The 13,076-nt window shown below is 41.6% G+C and overlaps 1 protein-coding gene across 1 annotated transcript in view; it reads left to right on the forward strand.

Annotated features, from left to right (window-relative positions):
* Positions 1-13,076, forward strand: part of LOC119421549 (RNA binding protein fox-1 homolog 2) — a 66,932-nt gene that overhangs the window by 9,268 nt on the left and 44,588 nt on the right. Inside the window, exon 2 of the mRNA XM_037688893.1 lies at positions 6,103-6,153. Coding sequence (XP_037544821.1) covers positions 6,103-6,153 — 51 coding nt within the window. The remainder of the gene's footprint in view (positions 1-6,102; positions 6,154-13,076) is intronic.

Raw genomic sequence — 13,076 nt, forward strand, 5'->3', positions numbered from 1 at the left:
CAGTAATGGGTAAATGGGTTTCAGGCAGACATGTTGGAACATGTTGTTATTAACAGGACCAGACTGTCAGGAGAGAGGAAGCGTTCATCAGTACGTCCATCCAGCGAGCGCCCTACAGCTACGTTCTTTGTTCAGTCGTGGCTGGGACTCCCACTCACTCAGAAAGTCCATTAACTGTGACTTCAAAGAAAGAAGCACTGGAAGCTGTAGCACTCTCATTCTGTGGATACATTTAGTTTTTCAAGGTCTGATAAAAGTACAGTCATAAGAAATAACCCCTTAGTGCAAGAAGAAATGGCCCATTTGGATTCTCTTTTCTTACTTTTATTATTATTATTCAGTTTTTCTGCAAAGACCTCAAAAAGAAAAACCTCAAAGTAGAGCAGTAAAATCAGCTGTGCTTCTATGGTGTCTGTAGTTTGTGTTTGCATTTACTTGAAAATGTAGTTAGGGCTTTTTTCTCATTTATATGTCCTTGTAGATCGAGGTTCAAGGTTCTTTATTATCATTCGCATCACACGTGGTACATGAGGTGGAACGAAATTGTGTACTCATAGTCCCAGTTACACCCAAAAATAGCAACAATGTAAAGTATAAAAAGAAACAGTATATAAGGATCTAAGATATACACTAAACGAATGCTAAATGATACGCTAAAAGATCCAAGATATACACTAAACAATGTAAAATAATATGGTGTAATAAACAGCAGCCCAAACATGAGTCTGTAGTGAGCAGATAGGTATGAATACAGCAGCATAAAGGCAAGAGATCAGCAGCACGGATAAGTCACATATCACCAATTAAAGTGGCATTAGTGATTTTTTTTTTCATGATCCAGCTCTGATTTTCAGCTTCTTCACATACCTTTGCTGTGACACATTATTCATAAACATGTGTGAATTCCTTCTCCTTCATGTTCTGCAATGCCTGACACTCTGTGATCCTCTCGCTCTGATTTATCTCTAGTGTTATTCTCCTCAGTTGTTGTTGGTGACTTCTGAAAGCTTTGATGTTGCTGCTGATGAAAGCTGGTAACTGGTGGGGACCTCCTGCAGATTTATTGATGAATGATTGGCTAATGCCATATTCTTAGTGGTTTTTAGAACTCATTTGCGGTTTTAAAAACAATGCATTTTTGTGGCTTTAAAAATGGATTATACAAAACTTTGAACTTAAAACAGCAACGAACATAAATAAAAGTAGAAATGGAGCAGAGTGCAAAAAGCCACAATTCATGCTAGGAGTTACTCTCCTAGTATGTATGGTGTAATCTGAGCTTTTCTGCTCTGCCTTGTGGTTTAGCCATGTGTTGTTTTTCAGCATTTAGCTCTGCCTGCAGCTCAGTCAGTAATATTTTTACATCAGCTAGACTTTTATACGGCTACATTTTTATCTATTTATTTTTGCATTTGGACAAAATGAAAACAGCTGTGTTTGATTAAAGCCAGACTCTGTAAATTCAGGTTAAACAACATGCTAATATGTAATATCACATGTATCCTTAGAGATAGAAGGTCATTCTACTTAGCTGATTTTTCTTTTATGGATGCTCACTACAGTGGATTTCCCTCTGTGTATTTTAGTTAAAATATCTGAACTTTTACTAACAACCAAGAACAATGTAGCCTATGCTGCATTCTCTGGTGATATAAAGCAATTTGCATAGAGCCCAATAATAGAACAAAAACAAATGTGATGTTTTTTTTTTTACTTTTTCAATAACTGCTTCAGATTTGCTGATTGGTTAATAGAAGAAAAAAAAATGTTCCACAGGTTTAATCACATGTTAAAACTTTTATTGTTTATTTAAATATGCATAAAATAGTATGTACAGACCTGGGATGTATACGCACATTTTGGTTGTAATCCAAATAGGGGAAAAAAGTGAACTTGATAGAAGGGTTTTATCAGATTTGCATCTAAGTAGGTGGCGATTTTTAAAACGAAGCAATAAAAGAATAGTTTGGATCTCTTGAAGTGTGAAAAGCCGATTAAAAATAGCAACCTAAGCCTTAAAGAAATACATGTAAAAGGAACAATTTTAAAAGGCAGGCAACTAGTTTGCCACACCATTCTTAAAATCCTACATGTTCAACTGGCGGCCATGACTTGAATCTGGCCCACTTCATAATAAATTTTTTTTGGTGGTGGTGGTGGTGGGGGGGGTTCTAGGTTTGGGTTTTGGGTTCTGCTTATTGCATTTATGATTGAATGCAATAAAATAAACAAATTTAAAAGGCAACAGATCATTGTAAACTTTATTTTATTTACATAACGGTTTTAATCGCAGGATGTCTGGCCCCCGAGATGTTGGCTTTCAGAAAGTGTGGCCCCCTGAGCCAGGGGTGTCAAACTCACTTACAAAAGGGGGCCAAAATTAAAACCTTTTTAAAACTAAAGGTCAGTTTCAGAATCTACATTAACTCAAGTTAGATATCCAACATCATTTCTTGGTTGCATGTTCCTCAAAAAAGAGTTTGATTGGTCTCATTTGACGTTCTCTGTTGCACTTTTGACATCATAATCAAAGTTTACTGAAAAAAATCAAGTGAAAAAAGTATTTTACATTTAACATATCATCTTGGGGGCCAGATGTCAACGAGGGCCACATTTGGCCCCTGGGCCTTGAGTTTGACATATGTGCCCTGAGCAGTTTTGTAGAATAGCCTTGCTCTAAAGTTATTTGTAAGAACTGCTCTTCTTTTTCCATTAGTTCTTTTAAAGTTCAGACAAAAACTGTACAGTAAACAAAAAACTAATCGTGCCAAATATTTGTCAGCCTAGTTGTCTAGAACTGATTTAATGAGTTATTTGTTGGTAAACTTTAGGACCTGTGTGATGACTGGTTGATGGTAGCTGTATCTTTTTTAATTTGGCGGTCTTCACACCATAAAGCTCGCCAGTTGCCTGCAGCCATCTATCTTAACTACCCCCTCTCCCCCGTCCTCCTCTCTCTCACCATCTGTTGACCTCATGCCAGTTTGCCTTCCTTCACCATCCCTCCTTCTACTCATTTGCTTCAGTAACTTCCAACTTCTAGTCTTAAAATAGAAGTTTGAAGAGGGAGAAACTAAATAGAAGAAACGCCCTAAAAAGTTTTAGAGTCCTAGAGGAGGACGGAAAGAGGGAGAGTGTGTTTATAAGTCAATGACGGGTTTTCTGGGCTTTTTTTCTCTCCTCCCTCCTGATCTCTGCCAGTGCAGTCTGGAACCAACGCCTTCAAAGCCTCCTCCCTGCTCACCAGCTTTGGAGTAAACTTAATGGAAACTTGAAAGCGCGTTTTGATTTGTTTGTTTAAAACCGTGTGGCAGGCATCAGGGTGGGCAGATTTTATAAACTTTTTTTTTAACACGATTTATTTAGAGCAAAGACGCATTGAGAAATATGCGCGTCTGCACTTGTGTGTGTTTAAGTTCAGAACCCGAGTCCTCCTCTTCCCAAACCCCTTAATAAAATAGAAATCACATGGCATTCTTCACTTATGACTCATTGTCTCCGATTTGCAAATGTTTTCTTTTAAATTTTACTCCCCTTTCATTGCTTTGGCCATATTTTTCCCCCCACATTCCTTCTCGTGTATGTGCTCTTATTCTCATTCTTTTTTCGTCGTCTGACCTTCCCCCCATCTCTCTATCCAGCTCCCCTCCTCTTTTGCAGACAGATTGATTCCAGATGTTGTTAAACTCCCTCCCTGCCCTCCCTCCTTGTATTTTTTTCCTTTCTTTCTGTAACCTCCTCCTCTCCTTCCTTTTCTTTTTTTATTCTCCACTCTGTTCACTGTAATTTAATTTCACAATCATAGTACTTTTGTCTGCCCTGAGTTCTCATCACTATCCAAGTGAAGAAACCCTCGATTTGACTGTGGAAAATATGTGTTTTCAACATTTCAGCCCCCAGAAACAAATAAGTTTGTGGAAAAATAGAAAACCAATACTGAACTTGAATGGGGGAGAGTTTCTCTATATAAGGTTTGGCTCTGAACGGACCTCTCTGTGCTGTGCAGATGACCAGCAGCTTTTCAACGTCATGCTCTGCTCAATATAAGCATGTCCATTCCCTAGAAAATGTGGCACACCAAGGAGAGCCTTTCTCCCGGGGGACGAGGCACGAGGGGGAAATTGGTTCCAGATGAAACAGGAAGTCAAGAGAGGAGACAAAGAAAGGGCTGTTTCAGACGGGAGAAAGGAAGGACGGGCCCCAAGTCATAACAAGGCACACACCTAAAGTCTTAGTTTACTTCTCATGCATTAAAGAAAAAAGGTTTTCTTTAATTTACGTTTGGCTCTTTTTGTCTATTTTCATTTGGCATACTTTGTGACCACATCTGTTTTTGGTCTCAGTCGGCCTCGGTCTCACAAACAGTTGTGCTGCATGAGCTAGCTCTTCTGAATTAATAGTAGTTTCTCTCTCTGCATAAGCTTTGGGTCACTGTGGCCCTCTGTCTCACACACTTGTCCTTGATTGGCTGGAAGAATGCAATTAGGATGATTCCCGCAGCGGGCAGCTTGAGGTCAGGGCTACGAGGTTAACTTAGTTGACAAAGCCAAGTTGGCCTTTCCTTTTGCTGCATCTTCATGCAGCCCAGACTAAAGCTGTTTATAGGATGGAGGTGTAGATTCTGGGTAAGGGGCAGTGCATGGACATCATTTCTGATTACACTTAGGAAAATAAACCTCATGGGTCTTGTGTATGATGTGTGTGTACACACAAAAATGTACAAGTCATTTTCCACGCACACATTTAGATATATAAAAAAGCAGACTTTGCATAAAAGTGCAGAAATATATGCAAACCTTTGACCTGCTGTGAGACTGTGTGTACTGTCATGCAAAATTGTTTCAGTCAAAATGATCAATGGTTTAAAGCTGAATTCTCGTATAACGTAACATACACCTCAGATATGATAGAAGCAGTCTCAATCGTGTAAACTGTAAAGCAGAAGACCAGATATATTGAGTTTTCCTACACTGTGGCTCAAACACTCAGTCAATGCAGCGACTCGTTTCTTGACCTCAGCTTTGTCAGACATGGCGGTCCAAGTGAGCTGTATGTATAAAGGAAAGGTGTGCAGAAACATGCGTGCACATGGTTTTACAAATCTGACTATTTTTGTCCTTACAAACTTTTAAAGTTTTGCCAACTTTCAGCATGAAAGCTGCACACTCTTTCTACATGAGGCCCCAGGAGCTCTAAGCATCACTAATTCACCCATTTTCCCCAGCATATACTCATGCACAGACACGCACATAATTTTTTCTTTTACCCTTTTAGTCTTTCTCCCTAACCCTCACCCTTCTCACCCACCCTCCTTTCTTGCCTCAGCTCCTTTTCGAGTGCAGAGACATGAACCTCAGTAGGCGGCCATGTTTTCTCTGTAAGGCATGCCAGCAGGCTAAACCGTGCTGGAGTCATCTCACTGCTGTCAAAATATCATCGTTTAGTTAACTTCCCTCATTGTTTCTATTGTCCCCCACCCACCCATCTCCTCCCCCTTCCCCCTTTCACCTACCGTAGCGTTGCAGCAGACAATGGCTCTTATAACCGGGGCAAAAATGGCACAGAAAAGAAAATAAGAGATGAGAAGAGAGTGCGAGAGACCGAACTAATCTAATTAAAAGTGATTATAGAGCAATTAACCAACACAGGGGCTTTCTGAGTGGGGTTGGTGAGTGATTGGGTGGGTGGGGGGCAGCTTGTGGGTTGAACGAAACTTTGCAGTTATGAGTTCAGACAGATTAAGTGTTAGCTTAATTCACTCTGTTTTTCCTTCAGGGAATTCTCTCATCCTTTTATCAACTGTTTTCTTCACTAGCACAATTTTACTTATAGAAAGTAAAACACTGGAAAACAATATCAGAATTTAAAGTATTAAACATTTTAAGTAACGTAAGTTCTGGTTTTAATTGTGACTATTAATATCTTAGAATGCCGTAAAAGTCTATTGGTACCATCCACCATCTTCAAATGCTTTATTCCTCCTGTCAGTTTAAAAACAGGCCAGGTTTGAGGCAGTTTCTGTTTATCTGTAACGTTTAAGTTTATTTTTAAAATGCCTTGCAACTTACGCTGTTCTCATCCCTCCTCTTTCTTTTCTTGCAGAACGACGAGCCTTTGAACCCTGGTTACCATGGATACCCACCTCACAGTCAGGTAAGAGATTGGCTATTTACTTGGAAATTTCTGTTAAAATAAATTGTGAAATTATTTGGTACATTATCCTCCACTCTGTCAACAAATGTTGGTTTTCTGTTCTCTGAAAATCAAATTCTGTCAAATTCTGTTTGTAAGATGTCAATTCAATTCAGTTTATTTATATAGCGCCAAATCACAACAAAGTTGTCTCAGGGCACTTTACAGGAACATTCACATCCATCCATTATCTTTACCCGCTTATTCCATTTTGGGTCACGGGGGTCGCTGGTGCCCATGTCCAGCAATCACTGTGCGAGGGGCGGGGTACACCCTGGACAGGTTGCAAGTCCATCACAGGGACACATAGAGACACACGAGACAAACAACCATTCACTCTCTCACTCACACCCAGGGACAATTTAGAGTTACCAATCAGCCTAACATGCATGTTTTTGGTCTGTGGGAGGAAACCGGAGTACCCGGAGAAAACCCACGCATGCACGGAGAGAACATGCAAACTCCTCCCAGAAAGGCCCCTGGACCGGGGTTTGAACCAAGGACCTGCTCGCTGAGAGGCAGCAGCTCTACCAGTTGCGCCACCGTGTTGCCCCATTCACATACATAAAAAAGCCAATTAGTAAAGTTCTCTATCTAAGGAATCCAGCAGACAAGTTGAATCTTGGCTTCGTTGCAGTCTCCCATCCTGAACAAGCACAGTGGCAACAGTGGAAAGGAAAACTCCCTTTTAAAAGGAAGAAACCTCCAACAGAACCAGGCTCAGGACAAGCAGCCATCTGCTTTGACCGGCTGGTTGAGAGGACAGGAAGGACAGACAGACGAACACAGAATGGTAGGTCCAGGTGTATCTGAAAGACAAAAAAAACATGTTAAGGAAAGAAAAAATAATTACAAACACAAAACAGGTTGAGCAGAGTAAGTAAAGACAGTAGCAGAGTGAAAAAGTGTAGTCTATTTGTCCTCCAGCAGTCTAAGCCAATAGCAGCATAACTAAAGCCCCATATCCACAGGGCCTTTTGGGGCTCCTATGTAACTAGTTCGGGCCGATTGCGTGGTTTATCCACAATGCCTTCAGCAGTGGAACCCACCCCATTTTTGGGCCCTACTTCTCTGAGGTCCCAGGTCTGGTTCTTGTTGGGTCTAGATGTGACATCAGCGCACTGTAGGTCACTGATTGGTCAGGGGGCGTATTCATTGGTGGAGGGCGGAGATCAAGGAGGTCATCCATTTTGGTTGTGTGTTGTTTTCCAGCTCTTCTTCTTCTAATACATGTTAGTGGTGCTTAGAAAAGAGCTTAATGTAGCACTAGCGCCACCAGCTGGTAAGGTGCGTTGATATTAATAATCCGCCCACTAGGGGTGAACAATCCGCCCACTAAACGGGAACTATGGGCACTGTGGAGACAGAAAAAAAGAGGTCCCACCAGAACCGGACACAACAAGGTCCAACAAGAACCAGCCCTGTGGATAAGGGGCTTAAGGACAGCTCAGGAAACCCAAGCCGACCCTAACTATAGGATTTAGTAGAAAGGAAAGTCTTAATCCTAGTTTTAAAACTGGATAATGTGTCAGCCTCACGGACAGAGATTGGAAGTTGGTTCCACAAGAGAGGAGCCTGATAACTGAAGGATCTGCCTCCCATTCTGTTTATGTAAACTCTAGGAACCACAAGTAAACCTGCAGCCTGAGAGTGAAGTGCTCTGTTAGGAAAATATGGAACAATAAGATCTGTAATATAAGATGGAGCTAGGTTGTTGAGAGCTTTGTAGGTTAGAAGTAGGATTTTGAATTCTATTCTGTCAAAGGCTTGATAAAAACAATTAAACAAGTCGTGAATATTAGACGTGCAACATGACACTTGGCTCACAAGTTGAGAAAAGATTGAACAATATTTTTAAGAAAACTTCAAAGAGGAAATATATTGGAAAAATCTCTTGTCTGATTTCATAGGAGTTTTCTCAGACCTTAAAGAGGTGCTTCAACTAAACACAACATCCTAATTTCTCTTTAAAGTTGCATGACTTTCTAATTCAGGGAAGTAAAATGCATTTTTATAAAAGGCCAATGTTACGAGTCAAGTTTGTTGCAGAAAGGATAAATCAATTTGCCACGTGTTGCAGAAGTGTCAAAATATACATGCAGAAATATGAGTAACTTCTTAGTGTAACATATTTATCAGTCAGAAACATCAGCTTAGTGATTTTAAAAAAGGGGCCTACATTTTATTCTTCAGCTTTTTATCACTGTTTTTAAACTGATTTTTAATAAAAACCGTTGTCCACAGACATCAAAGCTGTTAAAAACACTCATTGATGATCCGAACATAACAGCTGGTAACATTTCCCCTTAAAATTATAAGAGCGAGCACAAAAAGATGTATGGATAAAATAAATTCAGACAGACACTCTATAAATGACACATAGGGTACCAGATGCAGATTAATTTGTTTTTCTAAAAGTCTGAGCTGGGGAAATTTTCAGGACGGACTGAGGTGGACATTAGAGTGCAAGTCCTTTTAATGTTTTTTTTTATTAGTTTGATTTTTTTATAGGACCGCACAATAATAGGCACATGTGATAATACTGAATATTGCAATGACCATATTATCTGTAATAAATCAATCAACCTTTATTTATACAGGTAAATCCCATTGAGCCTCGAGGACTCATTTACAAGAGAGACCTGATTAAATACTTCCTCAGAGGTCACAACACTTCCCATGTATTTTAGTGTCTCAGCTACTTTTATTTAAATGAGCTCTCTTGATTGCTAAATACATTATGGACATGCAATTTGTGTAATTTATTGGAATCTTGCAATATCTATTGCATACATTAATTCTGATGTGGCACTTTATATTTTGAACTCTCTATTTTTATGACACAACATAGAAACATTTTTGAGATGATTAAACGGTAAATGCTTTAAAACATTTACATATTTATGACCATATATGCTGTCAAATAGTCCAAAAGCAGGATTAGGCTGCTGTATGAATTTGTCAAATGTTCCTCTCAGCCTCAGAAATGATGTCTGTGAAAACGTTGAACAGAAGAGCTGGTAGTGACTTGATCTTTGAAAAATTAAAAGAAATCATCCTCTCATCTGCTTCGAGTTAAGCTTTACACTCTCTGCATGCAGGGTCTTTTCACAAAACGACTCCTATCCTTTCACGTTCCCGCTCTTCATCTTTTCCTACGTTTTCTCGGTTTTGTTCTCATTGTGTTTTGCCATGCATGTTGCTCCCAGTAATCAGTGCCTTATGTGTGCGGATAGCTGATTTGTTATTTACGTTCCAGCAGCAGAGCGCAGCATGTAACTTGAACCTTTTCAGGACCTGTATGTGTGTGCGTGTGTGCCAACACATTTAAATGTTTGGAGAGATAGTGTAGATTTTAGTGTGCATGTGTCTCTGTCTGTTTGGGATGTGCAGCTCTCTGGCAGTACCACAGGAGGGGGGTGTTGGTCTGTGAGCTTGTGCACCCCCCACACCCCCAGCCATCCTCCCCTCATCGCAAAATGGGTGAATCTGCTAGACCTCAACTCGCTCTTGCCTTCTTTTTTCTTCTTTGCTCGACTCTGTGTGTCTTCTCTTACCTTTTTAACAGAGGTAACTGATACACTAACAATTTTTCTATAAAGTTTTAAATGAATTTCCTTTAGGTTAGAATTTCTGGTCCCTTGTGATTATTTTTTGGTTGGATGCTCACCTGACGAGACAAAACAAACATAGTGCAAGCGATTAAAGGCAAGCAGTTGAAACTGAAACAACTATTTATGATCATGGCTTGCCTGCAGGGCACAGAATCACACAGATCCATCTGCTTGCAAGACAAATACCTGAGCAGGGAGCACAGCTAATGTGCAGTATATTTGAACTCCTCTAGTGTTCTGTTCAGTTCAGAGCCATCACACACTTCTGCATTTGTTTTATATATGATTTAAAAGTGATTACTGCTGATATATTCTGCCCTTGAGCACACACACATTAAGACCTCTCTGGGTATCATGCAAATAGAGTTAGCCAAGCCTAGCTCAGGAAGATTGGCTTGTTCATTGCTGCAGTGCATTTGTCTTGGTGATGCTCCTGTCTTATATTATTTATGCGTGTTTGAACTGCCTGTAGGTCTGCCTGTGTCAATATGAGCGTGTTAAACGGTGACAGGCTTCTGTGGGTCCCTGATGCTGTGTGTGAGCGTGGGGGTTAGGTCCATGGCCATTCTGACTTTTAGAGCCATCCATGTCAATCTGCGGCTATTTGCATTAAACGGATCAGAAGAGAACATGTCCATTTCAACCTTTACTGTCATTCTGCAGAAACTGAGGTCTGATGGGAGCCATAACTGTCCCTGATGTGCAATTCTCCTGACAATGATTTGGATTATTGCCATAGAATCGTTCAGTTTGGGTTACTGATCATTGTTTGATGTGCTGTATGAAGATTGCAGGCTTTGCTTTTGTTAGTTTAGATGGATATAGCCTTTGTTTGCCTGCCAAGGTGTGCCACAATAAATCCAATCAGAGCACATCTGTGTGTACATTGTGTGCATGTATTTGTGCTTGGCTCCTTGTGTTTGTTACTGTGTTCTGTGTGTGTACTTAATCCCTGAGATCATCCCCTATTCATCCTCTCATCCTCCTCACTTACAGCCCTAATCCTGTCATCCCTCGCTCTTTTTTCCGCTCAGTCTTTTATCCATTTATCTCCCTATCCCGTTATCGCTCGCTCACATCCACTGTCCCCTCTGTTCCTGCCTACCCCAGCTCCTCTCGTTTGCCCCCCCCCCCCCCATTTTTTTCCCAGCACCACTTATCTTTCGCTCTCCTTCTATCCCTTCATCCCTCTGGACCCAGTTCCAGCCAGACTCAGCAGATGTCTGAATACTTGGCATCAGGGCTTTTTTTTCCGCAGAGTTCGGTCCCTCCCATATGAAAATGCAGCGCAAGGAACTGCACTCTGCAAATTAAGCGCCTCCTAACAATGCAGTGTTGGAAAGTGACGGAATTGAGCCAGAAGGAAAAAGGCGCAATGCAGCGAAATCCAGATCCATGTTGAGGTTGAGCTTCAGGTAGTGGAACTGGGGCTCCATCAGTGTTTTGAAGACAGCTGCAGCAGAGAGATGATGAGCTAGGAGCCTTCCCACGCAGCCAGCTACTTAGCTGTCTACCGGCTGGCCTACCTACCACTGCTTTTTTGCAGCTGACAGGCTGCCATGCAATAAATAAATCATCAAAAAAGCTGCAATGCAGTGGGGGTCGCATTCTGTACTTTCAGGCAGCCAGTGCGTGGATGGAAGACAGCATCTTCTTCCTTCCCTGCTTTTCGTTTCTCCAGGGGCTTGAGGAGGAAGCAACAACAGCTTTTTGACTCCATCCGGAGACGAGGTTAGATGGCTACATGGAAGGATGGATGCTTTGATGGATAGGAGGGATTGAGACTGAAAGGGAGGGAAAGTTTTTAAAAGAGGGGCGGGAACAAGAGGAAGCAGGGGGAGCAGGAAGACGCGAGTGTGTGAATGACAGACTCAGAGCAAAGAGAAGAGGAGAAAAAGAGACAGAAAGGCCCAAGGGGGATCAGAGCGGCCGGGCCGCCAAGACGAGGAGGAAAGCTGAGAGTGACGGGCAGTCGAGGCTTGTGTGCTGGAGAAGTGGAAGAAGAGGCGCCTACTAAGGAGGGGGGGGGGGGGGGGGTGAACGAGGGAGAATTTGAACGTGCGAGACGGACGTGGACTGAAGCCATTCTCGGCTCATGGTCCTAGAGCACAGGAGAAGAGGAATAGAAGGGGAACAGGAGGTGCAAAGGGAAGAAGAGGGGAGAAGGAGTGGGATAGTGGAGAGCTGGTCGGCACTTCTTCCTCTAGATCAGACAATGATGGGGCTGTACTACCCAGCTATTCTCCCGGTAAGTTCCTTTCTTCACCAGAACATAATTTATTGAACTGAAGATGTCAAATCAGTGCAAAAGCACTAACGATTATTTCTCACAAGTTTGGGTATGGCTCGCTCTGCTTTGCTGTGTTGGCCCAGGTGAGGCCTCTGTCAGATAGTTGGCAGAGGTTCAGACCAACAGCAGGGCTTGTTCCTGCAGCTCTGCTCCTTGTACTTTTTTATCACACTGCACCCAATTATCTTGTACAGTTTTAAAGGCAAGCTTGTTTTTTATAATTTCAAACATATTCTTATTGTGTGACATGCGTATAGGCGACGTACAACTGTGTTTGAAGAGTAAACACATGGTCTTATGTAGATATTTTGTTCATAACGCAGTTGATGTTGTGTACTCGGCTGCTCTTACCATATGGTGGGCGTGTCTGTGCTACTTTAGCTGAGACAGCCCGAGGATGAGAGCTATTCCCCGGCTCTGTTCTAGCACGTTCTGCTCTCTGGTTGTGGGTTCCTCTGGGCCTAAGGGTGGATGTTTTGATGGCAAAGATGAAAGTGCACACAGACACAAGGTAGCAACTGCTCCTTAGACTGCCTGGTTGACGTGCATTTACATTTGATACCGCAAGCTTTCTCTGTGCTGACTGCACACAGTGTCACGTCATATTTCATAGGCGCACTCGTGTGTCACGTCATGTCATGTGCACAAAGGCAAAGGTTTTGTCAAGTGATTTTAACAATGTCATCCAACCTGTCCATGTAGTTTAAACTTCAGCTGTCTGTTGGATTGAGGGAGGCAGGTGCCAAGGATCAGATGTTTCTGTGCACACATAAACACGCACAGTAACCACATCTGTGGCACTTTACAACCTCACCACTTACACGAGAACAAACTCAAACACGGTGCGTAACTCTTATAGCTCTAGAACACATTGTGCATAATTTATTCTCAAAGAAAATCTGAACACTTTTGTAAAGAATAGTTACTACAATGAGTAATGAGTCGTATGTAAAATGCTTTCTTGTTATAACTTTAGCAGC

The sequence above is a fragment of the Nematolebias whitei genome, chromosome 15 (assembly GCF_014905685.2).
Source record: "Nematolebias whitei isolate Nwh7 chromosome 15, NemWhi1, whole genome shotgun sequence".
In the NCBI taxonomy this organism is placed as follows: Eukaryota; Metazoa; Chordata; class Actinopteri; order Cyprinodontiformes; family Rivulidae; genus Nematolebias; species Nematolebias whitei.